The sequence below is a fragment of the Bufo bufo genome, chromosome 1 (genome assembly GCF_905171765.1).
Source record: "Bufo bufo chromosome 1, aBufBuf1.1, whole genome shotgun sequence".
Lineage (NCBI taxonomy): Eukaryota > Metazoa > Chordata > Amphibia > Anura > Bufonidae > Bufo > Bufo bufo.
In genome coordinates this window covers 766,573,439-766,594,172 of record NC_053389.1, presented here as the reverse complement: position 1 = coordinate 766,594,172, position 20,734 = coordinate 766,573,439, and the positions used below count along the sequence as shown (strand labels likewise).

The 20,734-nt window shown below is 48.4% G+C and overlaps 1 protein-coding gene across 1 annotated transcript; it reads left to right on the top strand.

Moving 5' to 3' along the window:
- The first annotated feature begins 566 nt into the window (after positions 1 to 566).
- LOC120986266 (protein PET100 homolog, mitochondrial) lies at positions 567 to 6,254 on the top strand. Its single transcript, XM_040414747.1, has 4 exons — positions 567 to 688; positions 2,641 to 2,727; positions 4,870 to 4,902; positions 6,083 to 6,254. Exons 1-4 carry the CDS (start codon positions 662 to 664, stop codon positions 6,149 to 6,151), a joined length of 216 nt encoding a protein of 71 aa, XP_040270681.1. The 5' UTR covers positions 567 to 661; the 3' UTR covers positions 6,152 to 6,254.
- Positions 6,255 to 20,734: the final 14,480 nt, after the last annotated feature.

Here is a 20,734-nt window from a genome sequence, read left to right as displayed (position 1 = left end):
CCTTGGCACTGAGCTGTTATCACCAGGGAAAGCTGCACTGAATGCACCCTAGGTCATCAATATCTGATTGGTGGGGGGGCTGACGATCTGCACTACCGCACTAGGCATATGACCCCCACTGATCATATATTGATGATATTAGTATAAAATACACAGAAAACCCCTGTAATATATACCGGATGAGCTGTAGTCTAATAGGAGGCAGGGAGGAGGGGGAGGGGGCTACAGTCTCTGTGTATCTGTATGCACTGCTCCTATAATGAAAAGTCCCACGACTTTCTAATAAAGTTCTCTTTCAGCTCCTCGTTTCAAGATCTCTGCTTGCTTTCCAGATAAAAAAAAAAAGCTTCAGCTATGGCTTTCCAAGAGGAAAGTCGCCAGGACTCCAACCCAAGAATGGCTGTTTCATGTGTTATTTAATGGTGGAACTATTACTCCCAGCATTTCCTGCTAGGAGTTGTAGTCCACTGAAGCCACACCTCCTCGCGTGCACTATGCTCCCAATCTCACGCCCCTCCGCTTGGGGGCGTGCATAGCTGGCTGCCGCCGGGAGCGCGCACGTATTTACGCTCTCTGTGTTCCTTCCCTGACATCGCGCTGATTGACAGGCGCGGCAGCCAATAGAAGCAGAGGAGGCGTGGTCGGCGGCCTTGTGAGCAAGATGGGGGTCAAACTGGAGATCTTCAGGGTAAATACAGGGTGTCTGTCTACAGAGCAGCCCGAGATCAGCGGCGCCACTGCTGGGCCTGAGTAACGGGAGTGGACGAAGGTGTTAATGCTGCGGTCTGGTCTGCTGCCTGCTGTGACACTACAGATCCCAGCATGTCCTGCTAGACAGCTCAGAAACTGCATGTGCGGTCCAGGGGCATGCTGGGGGTTGTAGTGTCACAGTAACTTTACAACTGGTTCTCTGCTGGGGTATGCTGTGGGTTGTAGTGCAGCAGACGCTTGATGTTTCCTAGGTCGTGCTGGGGGTTATAGTGTCACAAAGGGCATGCTGGGAGTTGTAGTGTCACAAGAGCTAGACATTTTGACCTTGGGAATGCTGGAAGTTGTAGTGTTACAATAGCTTTACAGCTGCCGGTTCTCTCCAGGGATATGCTGGGAGTGGTAGTGCAGCAGAAGCTCGCAGAATGTTTCCTAGAACATACTGAGGGTCGCAGTGCCAAGAGCTGAAGATAATGTAATAGTGCATGCTGGGGGTTGTAGTGTTACAGTAACCGAAAAACAGTGGCTTCTTCTCTAGTACATGCTGGGGGTCGTAGTGTCAGAACAGCTGACGATGTAGAGATTATGTCTGGAGGTTGTAGTGGCAAGAGCTGAGGATTATGGAGAAGTGCATGCTGGGGGTTGTAGTGTAGGTTGGGGAGGTTGCAGACCAGTGGTGTAAATACAACGCATTCAGAAAGTCTTCAGACCCTTTTACGGTTTTCACATTTTGTTACGTTACGTTTCCCCGTCATTCTGCACTCGGCCCCCCATAATGAGAAAGTGAGAACAATGTTAGAAATCTTTGTAATTTATTGAAAAGAAAAACCTAAAATCTTGCACTGACATAAGTGTTCAGACCCTTTAGTCAGGACTTAGGCCGAATGCACGCGCCCGTGAGCGGTCCGTGGTATCCCGGCCTGGATTCCTGCTGACAGCAGGAGTGCACGGCGTCATTGGTTGCTATGGCGCCGTGCGCTTCATGCCGCCGCTGCACTACAGTAATACATTGGTATGATCTATACGAGTGTATTACTGTAGTGCAGCGGCGGCATGAAGCGCACAGTGTCATAGCAACCAATGACGCCGTGCACTCCTGCTGTCAGCAGGAATCCAGGCCGGGATACCACGGACCACTCACGGGCGTGTGCATTCGGCCTTAGTTTAAGCCCCTTAGGCAGTGATTGCGGCCTCCAGTCTTCTTGGGGATGAGGCCACAAGGTTTCCACACATCTTCTGCCATTCTTCTCTGCAGATCCTCTCAGGCTCTGTCGGGACGGTGGACAGCCATTTCCAGGTCTCTCTAGAGATGTCTGATTGGGTTCAGGTCAGGGCTCTGTCCCTCAGCCGCTCCTGTGGCGTCTTGTTGGAAGGTGAACCTACACCCCAGTCTGAGGTCCAGAGCACCCTGGACCAGGTTTTTATTAAAGGGGTTCTCTCGCCTTCGTAGTTCAGTTCTGGTGTGGCTTCCTAGCTGCGCAGTTTCAGCTCACTGATCCGGGCAGTGCTGGGTGTTGGACCCCCACTAATCCCAAGGATAGGTCATCCGGATTCTACTCCCAGAAAACCCCTTTAAATACCTTTTGACCCTGTTTTTTTTTCTCTGGGAATTTTTGGCGCGGATTCCGCTCATAAAATCCACACAGAAAACGCCTGCAATCCAGAGGTAACTTGTTACTGGTAATTTACGCTGCATGTTTTTTTTCTCCTGTTCGCGGTTTCAAAAACCACGCATGGAAAAAAAAGAAGTGACGTATTAATTCTTGGCGCAGATTCCGTGACTTCCAGACTTCCCATTGAAATGGGTAGGATGAAAAATCCGCATCACAAACAATATGACATTCCGAATCCACACCCTAGGAATTGCAGAACTTATATGTACTTTTGTTGTTTTTTTTTCTAATGAGTGCAATGTCACCTCTTTCCCTGTAGATGGCGCTGTATCTGACGTTCCCTGTGACCATGTTCTGGATCTCTAACCAGCCGGAATACTTTGAAGAGTACATAGTGAAGCGTAAGGTAAGTCCTCGACCTGTACGTGTGGACACATGGAATAATTGCTTCTGATACTGAAGAACTCATGCGGCTATAAATCCCCATCACCAGAATCTCTCCGGAGTGCAGCCTCAGGCTTTGGGCCTCCGTTTTCTGGTGACCCTCCTTTAGGGTACCTGCACACGATGCAGTTCTGCAGCAGCATATCGGCACCAAATGAGTGGATTTGACCTATGGGGAAAAGAAGGACATGCCCCCGTGGTGCTTCCCTGGCTCCCTTGCCTGCTCCGATGCCAGCCTCCTGCAGGGGGTCTCTGCTCTGCCTCCATAGGCATTGGATTTCTTAGCATGTTCCATTGCAGTCTGTATTTATGGAGGCATTGCTCCGTGTACTAGTGCAGGGCTGGGTGCTCTGGGGGGGCGAGCTGGGTGCACTGGGGGGGGCGAGCTGGGTGCACTGGGGGGGGCGAGCTGGGTGCACTGGGGGGGGCGAGCTGGGTGCACTGGGGGGGGCGAGCTGGGTGCACTGGGGGGGGGGCGAGCTGGGTGCACTGGGGGGGGGGCGAGCTGGGTGCACTGGACTCTTCCGGAGCCCTTATGAAGTGTTCATAGCAGCCTATTAGGGGGGCCATTTTCAGACTGGTTTGGCTGAGATCCTTTGTCATGTTTACGGTCTCTTTACAGTGGCGGACATTGACGTACAGGGTGGCTACCTACAGGAGGCGCTAGAGAGACAGCATACTAGGAAATACATAGGAATCATTTGCAGAGCTAAGCTGCCTTACACTTGGCGCTCATGTATTATGAGCGGGCTCCTTACATTCATGCCAATGCCACCACACTGTTGATCCTAATTGGGGCACGGCGCCAGCTCCTCCACCTGTAGTACACACAGTCGCACCCCAGGGAGCACCGTTCTGACACATGCCGTATCTGCTCAGCGGCGGTCCCGGCTGTACTCCTCCTGTGCACCTCGATATAAGTTCATCTGTATTTATGATCTGTGAAGGAGATGACCTCTTGCAGATGAGGGTTTCCCTCGACCTCTAGCTCTCCTGCTAGTTCAGAACTACAACTCTCAGCATCCCTTGACAGCCATGTCCGTGTCCAGTGCATTCCGGAGAGTTGTCGTTTTGTTACAGCTGGAGAGCCACTGGTTGGGGAACGCGGTCATGGAGGGTCTGAGATGGAGATCTGTCTGAAATATACTTCTGTAAATCAATGGATACAAATTCTCTTTAGCTGACAACCAGTGTGGCCGCCGGTACATTTGTTCGGGGTTGTCAACTATAATGTGCTGAACGGCGCATCTTCGTGTAACTAGGCAGACTTGCCTGCGTCTCAGTAATTAGCTTCTTTTCTGTGACTCCATGGAAGGCTTGCTGGAGGTAAGGATTATCCAAGGCTAAAAAGATGCCCCTCATATGCCTGGGCCCTTCACAGGGAATATACTTGCTGCATTTCCCGCGCCGCTTCTGGTCCCCGCACCGCCGCTGCTGCTTCTCCCTGTGCGCGGATGAAAACATCTGGTTTGGGGGGGGGGTAGCAACCAATGGCAGGCGGTGACGGCGACGCGCCTCCCTAGTGTCGCCCCCGCGATGCTAGGGAGGCTCCCCCCCGCCTGCCATTGGCTGTTCCACCCAACAGTGGATGTTTTCATCTGCGCATGGGGAGAAGTGGCGGTGCGGGGATCAAGAGCGCGGCGCGGGGAGCAAGGTAAGTATATTAAGTGTGAGAGGCCCGGGCATATGGGGGACATTGTTTAGTATTTTGGGTCCGCATCCGTTATGCAATTTTGCGGAAGGGGTGCGGGCCTATTCATTTCAACGGGGCCGCAAAAGATGCGGACAGCACACTGTGTGCTGTCCGCATCCGTAGATCTGATCCGCGGATGTCCTATTCTTTTCTGCATCCACGGACAAGAAAAGGCATTTCTATTATAGGGCTGGCTACATTGACACGGCCGGTATCCGTGTTTTGCAGATCCACAATTTGCGGACCGCAAAACACATATGGTCGTGTGAATGAAGCCTTAAGGAACTGTGCCGAGTCGGTTGCCTTGTAAACTCTGGGAGACATGTAGACAGCTGCTCACTTCCAGGTGATAATATATGAATGTATAGAAATTGTATTTTCTTACTTTTTTTTTTTTCCATTTTATTTCAGAGGGAGATTTATCCACCGGAACAAGATGAACAGGTAATAACAGAGTGTTGTCCGAGGTCTCACCACTGCTTGCGGATATCTTCACATGTTCATCACCAGAGGAGACCAAAAATGTCTGCAATCCAGGAAACCTTTATATCGTAGTCCGCTGCACGAAAAAAGTACAGACCTATACGGCCCGACACCTTTTTTTAGGCCTCTCCTTGGTGAATGGGGAGCTGTTTTGCATATGCGTTAAATACAGCCTAAGGCCGTACTCGCACGTTTGTATACGTTTTTCATCATTCACAATATCCGTGTTGCGTACTCTTTTCACCCTCGATGCTTCATCCGTTTTACTGCTAGGCTGAATAGGGGATTCGCAGAGCGTCTCCTAGCTATGGTCCGTGCAAAATGGCTGACCCATAGACTTTAAGTGGGAGTTTTTAGCCCAGAAAACACCATTGTAGGGCAGGTTTCGGACCTCCTGAATATGTCCATTGAATACAATGGACCCGTGTGCTGGAGGTGGAGATCTACCATAACACATGTCTGTGATTCGCTGACGTGTGAATAAGGCCTAAGCGATATGAAGAGAGTTTGGCTGGTGCTCGGATTTAGCAGTATGTGGTAATTTTTACATTTCGGATGGAAATCTTCTTCTTTTAGAGGGTAGGATGGAATGGAGATGCAACCCTTGAGCCTCCACCCCTGCCAGTTCCAAAGTGGGGGGAAAACCAGTGGCTGAAAGGCATCCAACCACTTTCTCCATGATCACTCTTCCTGTAAAGGTCTCATGGAGCTGATCATGAAATTCCTTTTGACCAGTCAGCTGTATAACAACATGTAGTTACTGACCCCGCAGTAGCGCCATCTTCTGTTAGGGCATAGGTATTGCCAGATCTCCTTGTAAAGTTAAAAAAAGGCATCTGTCAGCAGTTTTGTACCTCTGAATCCGGCTGACCTGTATGTGCACTTGGCAGCTGAAGGCATCCGTGTTGGTCCCATATTCATATGTGCCCGCATTGCTGGGAAAAATGATGTTTTACTATATGCAACTGAGGCTCTAGGAGGGGTATTCCTATCTTATAAAGTGAAGGCGGAAGATATCGGAATAACCTTTAAATGAACGCTGCAGTCTTAGTCGGCTGGTGGGAATCAGTTTGTGTATAATTTTTGGATTTTTATATATTTTTTTTATTAACCTTGTGATCCTTCTTGTATTGTCACACAGAAGAGACAGCTGCAGGAAATGAAGGAGGCCATGAGACTGAAGAAAGAGAAGCTCTACATGCAGGATTAGAGCGTCCTGCGGCCCCCCCATCCCTCATTGCACTCTGTATATGGCCCCCGATGTATAGGACTACATCATATCAGACTATAGTAAAGACATGTTTTGTACATAGCTCCGATATCTCGGTTATTTACTATTACTTTATACTACTGGACCTGGTAAGGGTGACCTGGGTCTTAAAGGGTTTTGTGCCAAGTTTTTTGAACCTATCTACCCTATTCGCCACTAGAACCCCCTCCGTCATGAGAATGGTGGTCCTCCGTGGAGCGGCAGTTGAACACGCCCTCCACCACTCTGTTCATCGCTATAGGACTGCCAGAGATAGGACTCTGCTTCTCTTCTGCAGTCCGAAAGAGATGAACGGAGGAGCAGCAAGCATGCACAACCAGCACTCTATCCATACGGGGTGATGGAGGACCCCCATTCATGTAAACGCTCAGTGTCCCAGTGGTTGGACCCCCACCAACCATTTTTCCCTATCCTCGGAATAGGGGACATGTAAAAAAAACTTGGCACAAGAGTTTAGTAGGATTCCAAAACCTGAGACCCCTTTGAATGAATGAACGGTAACCCCACCCCTCGGAGTTACATGGCCCACTGAGTTTGATTTTGGAGATGTTGGACAGATGGAATTATGGTCCCTGAGGTTCCATTGATGTATATGGCATAGCAAAGCTGGCACACTGTAAGGCCTGAGGTGGTGCATGGAACATGCATTACAAAAAATCTAAAACTAAACATCGTGCACTGTTGCTTCTGACCCTGCTCCCTGGATAACACAGTGCATCTGCTCTGCCTGGAGTATCCCTTTAATTGAGCCGTTTTCATGATGGCTCCTGGTCAGGTAGGCACTGTCAATGGTCACCTGGCTGTAAAAAGACTAATTCCTATGCAGATAACACCACTCAGGGCAACAGACTGCACGCAGTGATAACGAACAGGATGTCTGACAGTTAGGGGTCCCCCAATCTCAGCAGAGGGGAGGTCACACATTCATGGATACTTTCCTGTCTTTATGTCTGTAGAGGATATCTGGATGGTTCTGTATGGGTGGGGTCTGACTGCCTGCACCCCTGCCGATCAGCTGTGTGAAAAGGCTGTGGTACTCCGGTGATCGCTGTGGCCTCTTCCTAGGCCAGTGACCTCATGTTCATCGGTCACGTGGCCCATGTGCAGTTCAATCCCAGTCTAGTAAATGGACTTGGGTTGCAGTACCAAGCACAGCCACTCTACCATGTACGGCGCTCACCAGAGCACCACAGCCTTTTAATACAGCTGATCGGTGGGGAGGGTGCTAGTAGTCAGACCCACCACCATCAGATATTGATGACCTATCCCAAGGACAGGTCATCAGTATTCTACTCCCAGAAAATATTTTTAATGACTTAGGGTGCTTTCACACTAGCGGCAAGGAACTCTGGCAGGCTGTTCCGGTGGGTTAACAGCCTGTCGGATCCGTGCTGCCGCTAGTGCACGCGTGCCCCCGGATTTCCGCTTTGGCCCCATTGACTATAATAGGGGTGGGCCGGAGTTCTGGCGGCAGCATGGAAAACATGCCGAATGGCGGCCGGAATAAAACTGCAACATGTCGTAGTTTTATTCAGTCCTCCTCTCGGCATGTTAGCCCGTTCCCCAGACCTGAATCCAATTGAGCACATCTGGGACATCATGTCTCGCTCCATCCACCAACGCCAGGTTGCACCACAGACTGTCCAGGCGTTAACTGCTGCTTTAATCCAGGTCTGGGAGGAGATCCCTCAGGAGACCGTCCGCCACCTCATCAGGAGCATGCACAGGCGTTGTAGGGAGGTCATACAGGCACGTGGAGGCCACACACACTACTGAGCCTCATTTCCACTGAAGTTGGATCAGCCTGAAATTTGATTTTCCACTTTGATTATCATTCCAAATCCAGACCTCCATGGAAATATATATTTTGATTTACATTGATCATTTTTATGTTTTATTGTTCTCAACGCATTCCACTATGTAATGAATAAAGATTTGCAGCTGGAATATTTCATTTATTGAGCTCTAGGATGTAGTATTTGTGTTCCCTTTATTAATTTTTTTGAACAGTGTGTGTGTGTGTGTGTGTGTGTGTATATATATAATTTTATTTTATTAAAAAAGACTGTTTGGCACTAACTTTTTATTTTTTTTGTCCCGTCTTTTGATAGCTTGTGTATTGCTCTGCAGTGCATCATGCTCCATGGCTTTATAGCCTGGCAGTAGAGCACTGACAGGCAATCTGTTGTGCCATGCTACTGGCAAGGTCTGATAGGCACAGACTGATGGCAAGCCTAATGTTAGAACCCCCATCTATGTTCTATATTTCTTCTAGACCAGTGATCTCCAGTGGTTGCAAAACTAGAACCCCCATCACGCCCTGATAGTGGGCTGTCATGGTATGTTAGGAGTTGTAGTTTTGCAACAGCTGGTGGGAGATGTAGGGAATGCCCCCTTGTCATGGGTACAGGCCTAAGTATAAAGATATCATTAGAAAGATCTCTGTCCTGTCCATTCATACATAGGAATTAGATCTCCATTCGGCCATGTATTGAGACCAGACACTGGATGTAGGACCAAAGTCTGTGTTACATAAGAGAGTGTCTGGAGGACCCAGCACATGGTTTACTTGAACTTCAAGACACCTTCAGACAGAGGCATAGCATTCTGCAAAAACTGGACTGTCCTGCTGAGTGGACAGTGATTAAGACAAATAAGTTCATTTGGTGCAAGAGTGATCACCCCTGGGGGCCCTTTCAGGCAGATCCCCTAGCAATGGCTGGACCTGCAGAGAAATCATGCTGACCTGATCCCTGCTGATGGGTTCCTAGTTCCTTCACTCCCCCGCTGACTGCAGCTTTCCCCACATCATCAATATCTGGTTCGATGTGGGTCATGTGGCTGTTGCAGTCAATGAGTGGCTGCAGGGGTGATGTGCCTCCTATGTGACACAACGCATTGGAGATACTGCAGCGGCCATGTGACCTCGTATAACTAGATGCTGGCGTTGGGAACACCTGAAACCTACAGCACCAGCGGGAAAGTGATGGCGCCTAAACCCAACTATGGGTCACTGTCACTAGTGGGGTACCACAGGGGTCAGTATTGGGGGGGTCACTGTCACTAGTGGGGTACCACAGGGGTCAGTATTGGGGGGTCACTGTCACTAGTGGGATACTACAGGGGTCACTAGTGGGATACTACAGGGGTCAGTATTGGACCCTATTTTTTTTCAATATATTAATGATCTTGTAGAAGGCTTGCACAGTGAAATATACATTTTTGCAGATGACACTAAACTGTGTAAAGTATTTTACATGGACAGTATACTGTGTGTATATGTATATATATATATATATATATATATATATAGAGAGAGAGAGAGACGAAAAAAGTAGGACTGCACTCCGGAATAATGGTGAAATAAAAGGATTTTAATCACCCATAATATGGCAAACTTGCGACGTTTCGGCTCACAAGAGGCTTCCTCAAGCATAGAGACAGTGAAAGTGAAAGCATATAAAGGCATATCACAAGTGTTCAACCAATCACATTGTGATTACAATCAAAGTTAGATAAAATACATCTGTTGCAGGTAAATAAACAAAGTGCATGTGCATAAAGTGACATGTGCCGTATGATCTACAACCTCAGGATAATCTCCCTTTGTGTAGAATAAAACATATACAAAACATTAAATTAATATCAATTAGAGTCATAATTGAGAAAAAGTGATAATGTGATAAATGCGGATCGTAGAAATTAGACCTTAGGAAGCTGTGGAGCCCACATAGACCATCGCGTTCATTGAGCGTCTCAATCTTTTCATAGCGCATGTCCAGACGAGCCTCATCATGTGAATCATAGTACGAAGATGTGGCGCATGCGCTCTGCAGCGCCAGACAGAAACTGCCATTTTGCTTGAGGGCAGATTGCCCTATGGTTCCATTCGTATTCATTACATCGATGTTGGCTGCACAGGATCTCTCCTAAGTGAAGAATACTTCTTGTTCCAAGATACTTTCTTTAATCAAAAACGCGGCGTTGCGATGGGGTCAAATGTGGCCCCAACGTACGCAAATATATATATGCACCACATGGAGGAGGACTTTATCTATGTATCCCACCACTTTCAACATGTGCTTAGGTGGTGGCGATACATAGATGACGTCTTCCTCCTGTGGACTGGTACGGAATCACAATTCAGTGAGTTTCATGTATACCTGAATGGTATTGATTCTGAACTTCAATACACAGTATCTTATTCTAAAACACAATTGTCATTCTTAGATACTAATGTCAAATTGGTTGATGGTTCAATTTGTACGGGTTTGTTTGTCAAGTCAACAGACAGGAACACGATTTTACGGTTTAAAAGCAACCACCCCCGCAGCCTAGTCAAACGTCTCCCTCACTCACAATTCCTGCGTACGAAGCGCATTGTATCGGATCAGGCTGAGTTAGTAACAACATTAGAGATGATGGCAGGTAAATTCCAGGAACGGGGTTATCCTCGTAGATTGTTAGACGAACAAAAAAGTAAAATCTTACATACTAACACAGAAAAAGTACCAACTACTCCTCAAAAAATCCAAAGGATACCATTCATGTCCACATACTCCGATTGCAGTATGGCGATAGGGCGTATCTTGGAGTATTTTAATACTCTATCATATCGCAAAAATAGAAACATCAAAGACCATCTAGTCAGAGCAGATGTAGGTCCTAAAAAAATCTGTATACAGCGAACATTGACGCACTCGGGGCTTGGATGTTTTCCGTGCCTCAACTGCGTCAATTGTCGCTACATTTGTAAATCCAGGTCTTTTATACATCCATCTACAAATAAAGAATATCCCATCAAATTTCATCTGACCTGTTCCTCATCATATGTTATTTATGTGTTGGCTTGCCCTTACAATCTAATATATGTTGGAGAAACGTCAACAGAATTGAAATTGAGGTTGAATAATCATAGAAATTCAATAAGGAAGAAGCGCACTGATTTACCAGTTTCCAGACATTTTAGATCCCTTCAACATACCGAACGAGATCTAAGATGCTGGATTATTGACCAGATTACACTTCCCAGAAGAGGTGGTGATCGCTTAGCAATCCTTAAGAAAAGAGAATTGCGATGGATATATGATCTGGACAGCTTGCACCCTAGAGGTCTTAATGTAGAGTTTAGGTGAGAGTCCCTAGATCTGTGGTTCACTTTGATTTTCTTTATGTCTATGTGTTATACCTTTCTCATACATGTATTATAGTGCAGGAGAATTGTGAAAGAATAATGTGTAACTTTAATATAACATATATATAGAAACTAATGTATGTAATTTCTCTTTGCCTTTTAGAAAAATTTTAATCTACACAACATTGGATGCGGATCCCTGAACTGTGCCCTTTTGGAAGCGATACGGCCCGGTGTTGATATCAGCGTTCTCTCTTTCATGCGCAATTCCAGACATGTAATTATTCTTTGGTGTGATGCTGTTTTTATAACGTTGAGGGATAACCCCTCTATGGCTGCGTTATTGCCAGCAATTGGGCTGTTAGTGTCAGCGGGGTTCATGGAGGTGTCCCCCTCTGACACCCACGACCCTATGGTTTGGTGTCCCTCTCGGCAGGGTGGGATCCCGATCCATATGCTGGCCCACGTAGGAGATCCCTACCGCGGCTATATACTTCACTTAGGAGAGATCCTGTGCAGCCAACATCGATGTAATGAATACGAATGGAACCATAGGGCAATCTGCCCTCAAGCAAAATGGCGGTTTCAGTCTGGCGCTGCAGAGCGCATGCGCCACATCTTCGTACTATGATTCACATGATGAGGCTCGTCTGGACATGCGCTATGAAAAGATTGAGACGCTCAATGAACGCGATGGTCTATGTGGGCTCCATAGCTTCCTAAGGTCTAATTTCTACGATCCGCATTTATCACATTATCACTTTTTCTCAATTATGACTCTAATTGATATTAATTTATTTGTTTTGTATATGTTTTATTCTACACAAAGGGAGATTATCCTGAGGTTGTAGATCATACGGCACATGTCACTTTATGCACATGCACTTTGTTTATTTACCTGCAACAGATGTATTTTATCTAACTTTGATTGTAATCACAATGTGATTGGTTGAACACTTGTGATATGCCTTTATATGCTTTCACTTTCACTGTCTCTATGCTTGAGGAAGCCTCTTGTGAGCCGAAACGTCGCAAGTTTGCCATATTATGGGTGATTAAAATCCTTTTATTTCACCATTATTCCGGAGTGCAGTCCTACTTTTTCCGTCTCCATATTATCGGGTATTGCCGTTACCCTACGTTGGACCCTGCACCCACATCCTGGCTGGTGCTCCCGCTGGATTTTCTCCTTCTATATATATATATACATATATATATATATATATATATATATATATATACATATATATATATATATAGTTACACTACAGAGGACAGTATACTGTATATATACTACAGAGGACTGTATACTGCTACACAGAAGAGGACAGTATACTGTGCGTGTATATATATATATATATATATATATACATACACTACAGAGGACAGTATACTGTGCACAGTATCCCTCATAACAGTGACCTCTACAGCACCCCCACGCCTTAACACTGACCCCCCCCCCCCCCCACAGTGCCCAGCCTTCTTTAAATAGGGCCTTCACAGCAGCCCATCCCCTTAACTTTGACCTTCACAGCAGCCCGCTCCTTTAATAGTGGCCCCTGCCCCCTTAACAGCGACCTCCACAGTGCCCACCCCTTTAACAGTGACCTCCACAGTGCCCGCCCCTTTAACAGTGACCTCCACAGTGCATGCCCCTTTAATAGTGGCCCCTGCTCCCTTAACAGTGACCTCGACAGTGCCCGCCCCTTTAACATTGACCTCCACAGGGCCTGCCCGTTTAACAGTGACCTCCACAGTGCCCGCCCCTTTAGGAGTGACCTTCACAGTGCCCGCCCCTTTAACAGTGACCTCCACAGTGCCTGCCCCTTTAACAGTGACCTCCACAGTGAACGTCTCCTTAACAGTGACCTCCACAGTGATCGCCCCCTTTAACAGTGACTTCCACATTGCCTGCCCCTTTAACAGTGGCCTCCACAGTAAACACCCTCTTAACAGTGACCTCCACAGTGCCTGCTCCTTTAAGAGTGACCTCCACAGTGCCTGCCCCTTTAACAGTGACCTCCACAGTGAACACCCCCTTAACAGTGACCTCCACAGTGCTCGACCCTTTAACAGTGACCTCCACAGTGCCTGCCCCCTTAACAGTGACCTCCACAGTGCCTGCCCCCTTAACAGTGACCTCCACAGTGCCCGCCCCTTTAGCAGTGACCTCCACAGTGAACACCCCCTTAACAGTGACCTCCACAGTGCCTGCCCCTCTAGCAGTGACCTCCACAGTGAACACCCCCTTAACAGTGACCTCCTCAGTGCCTTCCCCTTTAACAGTGACCTCCACAGTGCCTGCCCCTTTAGCAGTGACTTCCACAGTGCCTGCCCCTTTAGCAGTGACCTCCACAGTGAACGCCCCCTTAACAGTGACCTCCACAGTGCCCGCCCCTTTAACAATGACCTCCACAGTGCCCGCCCCTTTAACAATGACCTCCACAGTGCCTGCCCCCTTAACAGTGACCTCCACAGTGCCCGCCCCTTTAGCAGTGACCCCCACAGTGCCCGCCCCTTTAACAGTGACCTCCACAGTGGCCTACTGCTTTAATAGTGGCTCCTGCCCCATTAACAGTGACCTCCACAGCAGCTGCCCCTTAAATTGTGGCCCCTGCTAACTTAACAGTGTCCTCCACAGCGCACTGCCCCTTTAACCCCTTAACGCCCAGCGCCGTACATGTAGGGCGCTGGTGGGGTCTTTAAAGATGGTACCCGCTCCTGCCTGCCGCAGGCGCCATAGCCGTGGGTGGCCGCCTGCTTCTTATAGCAGACGTCCGCAGCTCATGTCCGCAACCGGCAGTAATGCAGATCGCGGACATTTAACCCCTTCAGATGCCATGGTCAATCCTGACCACGGAATCTGAGCGCATGCTTCCGGTGGTGCTCCTGCTCCCCCGTGTAGCGATTGGAGGAGCCGGAGCGTGTGTGCAGTAGCCCCTGTCTTTGTGAATGACAGGAGGCTGCTGCATAGTATTTTCTATGGAGACCCTGCCTGTAATAGGGCTCCATAGGAAAGTAGTAATTTTCTCATAGATTCCAATGCAAGTGCATTGGAGTCTATGATAATAGCAATCTAATGATGGCATGTAATAGTTCTCTATGGGAACTATAGAAAAGTGTAAAAAAAAAAAAAATTCTAATTTTCCTAAAATAAAAGAACTAAAAAATTTCAAAAAAATACACATCATGGGTGTCGCGATGTGCGAAAACGCCCATAGTATAAAAATATATTCCCCATACGGCAAACAGCAAAACGGAAAAAAGCGTCCAAATGGCCGATTCACTGTTTTTGGTTGCTTCATTTTCTACAAAAAAAATAAATAAAAAGTTATCAAAAATACATACACAACCCAGAATGGTATCAATGAAAAGTTCAGATCGCCCCACAAAAAATTAGCCCCATCCAGCTCCATAAACATAATTACAAAAAAGTTATAGGGGTCAAAATATGGCAACAAAAAAATAAAACTTTTGTCCCACTTTTAAATTTTTAAAACGCAAGAAAAACTACACATATAAGGTATCGCCGGATTCGTACTGACCTGTAGAATAAAAGTAACCGTTCAGTTTTATCATACATCGAACGTCGTAAATAAAAAAAAAATCTGTAAAGCTGTGGTGGAATAGCTTTTTTTTTGCAATTTCACCCCTTTTGGATTTTTTTCCCGCTTCCCACTACATCATATGCAATATTAAATGGTGGCGTTGGAAAGTACAACTTATCCCGCAAAAAACAAGCCCTCATATGGCTATGTGAACAGACAAATAAAAAGGTTATGGCTCTGGGAAGGCAGGGAGCGCAAAACGAAAAGGCAAAAAAAATAAAAAATCCAGGCCTGAAAGGGTTAATAGTGGCCCCTGCTCCCTTAACAGTGACTTTCACAGCGCACTGCCCCTTTAAGGCTAGGGCTACATGACGACATGTGTCGTGCAACATTTTGTCGTATCAATGTCACAACAAATGATAGGCTATGGTGTCGCACTGTGACATGCTGTGACTGCAACACGACAGTCGCAAAAAAATCCATCCAAGTTGGATGCATGCAGCAGTGTAGTTGTGCCCTATGTGTCGTGCAGCCCTAGCCTAAAGCTGACCCTACAGCAGTGAAGAAAAATGGCTGGGTTGTTTTGGAAACCTGGAGTAAAACTATGTGTATGTGGAGACTAAGGGCCTGCGAGCTTCTATTGGCTGATAAGGGACATGTGACCGTGTGTATGACAGTTGGGATATGAAGAGAAAGACTTGCAGACTTGTATTGGCTAATGCAGGTCATTTTTTGGGAATATCTCAGGAACTGTATGTCCTAGAGAGCTGTGACCCCCACAAGATTTCTTTCCAGGTAGCAAGGGATGTGTAAACCAAGTTTCATCGAAATTGATGGTTGAGTTTTTGAGTGATTGCAGAACATACATACACACATACATATATATACGTCCTTCTTTATATATATATATATATATATATATATATACAGTGGTCCCTCAAGTTACACTATTAAGTGGTTCCGGGATAATCATTGCATGTTGAAACCATTGTAACTTGAGTAATTGGTTCCAAAGCCCTAAAATATCTTTTAAGATAAGAGAAAATTAAGATTTGAGAAAAATAAGCAGATAACTAAGAGCTAAAACAAGTCCTTACATACAATATAAGGGTCCATTTACACGTCCGTGGTGTGTTGCCTATTCTTGTCCGGAGCTGCGGACAAAAATAGGACATGTTCTATCTTTTGCAGAGCTGCGGATCGGAAGTTCAGGGTCGAAGCCCGGAAGTTCGGGGCCGCGCTCCGCAAATGCGGAAGCGGAGAGCACATAGTGTGCTCTCCGCTTCACGTCCGGGCCTATAGAGAATGAATGGGTCCGCACCCGTTCCGCAAAATTGCGGAACAGGTGAGGACCCCTTTTGCGGACGTGTGAATGGGGCCTTACAGTCTGGAATAGCTGCTAACTAGCAACTAATACAGCTGTTTTATCAGAGCAGTGCCGTTGTTTGGTTGGATCTGAGTCTGAGACATTGTACAGTCCTGATCAAAAAGTTTAAGACCACTTGAAAAATGGCAAACAATCCTATTTAGCATGGCTGGATCTTAACAAGGTTCCAAGTAGAGCTTCACCATGCAACAAGAAGAAATGGGAATGAGACAAAACATTTTTTGAGCATTCAATTTAATGAAAACAATGAATAAACTGAAACAGGCTGTTTTTCAGCTGATCAAAAGTTTAGGACCACACCTCCAAAAAAAAACTAAACCCCCCCAAAACAGAAATCCAACCTCCAAACATAAACTCAGTAATGAGTAGCTCCGCCGTGATTGTTTATCACTTCAAAAATTTGTTTCGGCATGCTTGATGCAAGCGTTTCCATGAGGTGAGTGGGAACATTTTTCCAAGTGGTGAAGACGGCCGCACGAAGGCCATCTACTGTCTGGAACTGTTGTCCATTTTTGTAAACTTCCCTTGCCATCCATCCCCAAAGGTTCTCAATTGGATTTAGATCAGGGGAACACGCAGGATGGGCCAAAAGAGTGATGTTATTTGTCATGGTCTTACCTGCTTGCTGCTCTCCTTCGTTTGGCATGTGCTGGCGGCCATCTTGGGTTCTGGGTTTCTTGTAGCCTTCCACCCTGCGGCTCCTCCTTCCCCTGGGAGGAGCTGGATGCCTAGCTCATATATATAGGAGGTCTGTGGCTTCAGTTCCTTGCTTGGTCCTCCTGTGTTCACATGCTTCTAGACTGCTGCTGCTTCTGGTTCCTGATCCTGGCTTCGTCTGACTACCCTGCTGGTTCCTGATCCTGGCTTCGTCTGACTACCCTGCTGGTTCCTGATCCTGGCTTCGTCTGACTACCCTGCTGGTTCCTGATCCTGGCTTCGTCTGACTACCCTGCTGGTTCCTGATCCTGGCTTCCTCTGACTACCCTTCTGGTTCCTGACCTCTGGCTTCGCAAAGACTCTGCTCGGTTTCACCATCCGTTTGGACTCTTGCTTTACAGCTTTATTTTCAATAAAGCCTTCTTATTTTCACTTATCTCTTGTTGTACGTCTGGTTCATGGTTCCGTGACATTAGGACCAAGCCATGAATTCTGACGGTACAGGGCCATCCTCGCTACCCACGCTGGTTGCCAGACTTGATCAGCAGGATCACCTGTTGGGTCGGTTCGCTGTGGCGTTGCAAACCCTGCTTGAACGCACGGCTCATTTCGCTCCCGTTACCGATGGGTCGGTTGTCGCTCCTGGGCTCGCTCCTACTGCCGCTCCGGTTGTTGCGCCAGAGTCTACCCCGACACCTGTTGTTGCGCCTGCGGTGTTTCGGGGTATGACCGGTTCTGCCCCTCTTCCACAGCGCTTTGGGGGAGAGCCAACTCAGTGCCGAGGTTTCCTTAACCAGGTGGGCATTTATTTCGAGTTGCTGCCACATGCCTTTCCTACTGAGAGATCAAAGGTGGGCTTCTTGATCTCGCTGCTCTCGGACAAGGCCTTGGCCTGGGCCAGCCCTTTATGGGAGAACAACAATCCGGTGGTTGTCGAGTTTTCCGGTTTTGTTGCTTCTCTTCGGAAGGTATTCGATGTGCCGGCTCATGCTGCCTCTGCTGCGAAGCTCCTTATGTCCATCAGACAGGGTTCACGATCCGTAGCTGAATACGCCATTGAGTTTCGTACCCTGGCAGCAGAGGTGGGCTGGAATAATGAGGCTCTGGTCGCTGCTTTCTCTCATGGTCTCTCGGATGCCTTGAAGGATGAGGTTGCAGCTAAGGACCTACCAGTTGAGCTCGAGTCTCTTATTTCTTTCCTGATTTTGATTGACACCAGACTCAGGGAGAGACCTTCCTTTAAGGAGAACCTGCGGAGGTCTTCTAACAGATTGGTGCCTACGTTTGCTGTCCCACCCGTGCCTCCCTCTCCTCCCACGCCTCCTGGGGATGACTTGTCTGGGGGTGAACCCATGCAGCTGGGGTTTGCTCGCCTGTCCGAGGGGGAGAGGGCACTCCGGAGACGCGAGGGCCGATGCATGTACTGTGGTCTCGGTGGGCATTTTCGGTTGGCATGTCCGAACCGTCCGGGAAACGCTCGTACCCTGAGATCCTGTCGGGGGCAGATCTTGGGTGGAGTCTCCTCGTCCCCGGTTTCCCGTGTTGACAAACCACTGATCACTGTTGTCCTCTCCTGGGTCGGGGGCTCGGTGACGACCCAGGCGTTGGTGGACTCTGGTGCTGGTGGTTTGTTCATTGATAGTGTGTTCGCTGCCGCCAATTCCATTCCTCTGCAGGCTCGAGGTTCCCCACTGGCTCTTGAGGCGATAGACGGCAGACCCCTTCTGCCGCCACACGTGACTCATGAGACCCTTCCAGTGGGGATAGCCATTGGTGCCGTTCACAGAGAGTCGGTCTGCCTCCAGGTTATTTCGTCTCCACACTACTCGGTGGTCTTGGGGTACCCCTGGCTCCAGAAGCATAATCCGACTTTCGATTGGAGATCGGTCGAGATCCTCTCGTGGTCACCGCAGTGTGGGGCTAGTTGCATCCATGGGTCTGTCAAGTTGCTGTGTACTTCCTCGGACTCTCTGTTGCCTCCTGAATACGAGGAGTACCGGGATGTATTCGATAAGGTGCGCGCGGTTGCCCTACCTCCGCACCGCCCATACGATTGTGCCATAGAGTTACAATCTGGTGCCGTTCCTCCTCGTGGCAAAGTCTATCCACTGTCGGTAGCGGAGAATGAGGCCATGGAGGAGTACGTGAGTGAGGCGCTTTCACGCGGACACATTCGCAAATCTTCGTCCCCGGCAGGGGCTGGATTTTTCTTTGTGAAAAAGAAGGGCGGTGAGTTGAGGCCTTGCATCGATTACAGGGGTCTCAATCGCATCACGATCAAGAACGCTTACCCGATACCCTTGATTTCCGAGCTGTTCGATCGCCTTAAAGGGGCCACGGTCTTTACCAAACTCGACCTGAGGGCGGCATATAACCTGGTAAGGATCAAGGCGGGCGATGAGTGGAAGACCGCGTTTAACACCAGGACCGGTCATTACGAATCCTTGGTTATGCCCTTTGGGTTGTGCAATGCGCCCGCAGTCTTTCAGGAATTCATCAACGATGTTTTCCGTGACCTGTTGCAGCAGTGTGTGGTAGTCTATTTGGATGACATCTTGGTATATTCTGAATCCATGGAGGCCCACATTCTGGATGTCAGACGAGTGTTGCAACGGTTACGAGAGAACAAGCTGTTCGGTAAGCTTGAGAAATGCGAATTTCACCGATCCCAGGTAACCTTCTTAGGTTACATCATTTCCGCTGAGGGGTTCTCCATGGATCCTGAGAAGGTTTCGGCTGTCTTACAGTGGCCCCAGCCCAGTGGTCTTCGTTCCCTGCAGCGCTTTTTGGGCTTCGCCAATTATTATCGGAAGTTCATCAGGGACTTTTCCATGCTGGCCAAGCCTCTCACGGATCTGACCAGGAAGGGCAGTAATTCCCAGGTCTGGCCGCTCGAGGCCATCCGAGCTTTTGAGGCCCTAAAGTCCGCCTTTGTGTCGGCTCCGATTCTGTCGCATCCCAACCCTGGGTTGCCCTTTGTCCTCGAGGTGGACGTGTCTGAGACGGGAGTAGGCGCCCTTCTGTCTCAGCGTAGAACACCAGAGGGTCCTCTGCTTCCTTGTGGGTTTTACTCCCGGAAACTGTCTTCCGCGGAGTGCAACTATCAGATTGGTGACAGGGAGTTATTGGCCATCGTGCAGGCCCTTAAAGAATGGAGGCACTTGCTCGAGGGTTCGGTGGTTCCGGTTCTCATCCTGACGGACCACAAGAATCTGACCTACCTTTCTGAGGCCAAGAGATTGACACCACGTCAGGCCAGATGGGCTCTGTTCTTGTCACGTTTTAATTACGTGGTCTCCTACCTACCCGGTTCCAAGAACATCAGGGCGGATGCCTTATCACGGCAGTACTCCGAGCTGTCCAGGGAGGAGTCGATTCCGACTTCGGTCATACCTCCGAATCAGATCCTGGCCGCCATTCGCACCAGCCTGACCTCTCCCCTGGGTGAGCAGATTTTGGTGGCTCAATCTGGTGCTCCCTCTGGGAGACCCAACGGCAGATGTTTTGTGCCTGAGGAGTTGCGCACTCGGTTGTTGCGAACCTACCATAACTCCAAGACCGCGGGGCATCCTGGAAAGAATCAGCTGTCCTGGGCTGTTTCACGTCTGTTCTGGTGGCCTTCCCTACGTTCCGACATCGCCGCATATGTAGCGGCATGCTCCGTTTGTGCCCAGAGTAAGTCCCCTCGGCACCTTCCGTTGGGCCTTCTGCAACCCATAGCCACCGGGGAGCGCCCATGGTCACACCTGGGGATGGATTTCATTGTGGACCTCCCTGCATCCCGAGGCCATACGGTC

Coding starts and splice junctions, on each gene's coding strand:
- LOC120986266 (XM_040414747.1), top strand. CDS start 662: ATGGGGGTCAAACTGGAGATCTTCAGG. Junction 689..2,640: donor TCAAACTGGAGATCTTCAGG/GTAAATACAGGG, acceptor CTTTCCCTGTAG/ATGGCGCTGTATCTGACGTT. Junction 2,728..4,869: donor AGTACATAGTGAAGCGTAAG/GTAAGTCCTCGA, acceptor ATTTTATTTCAG/AGGGAGATTTATCCACCGGA.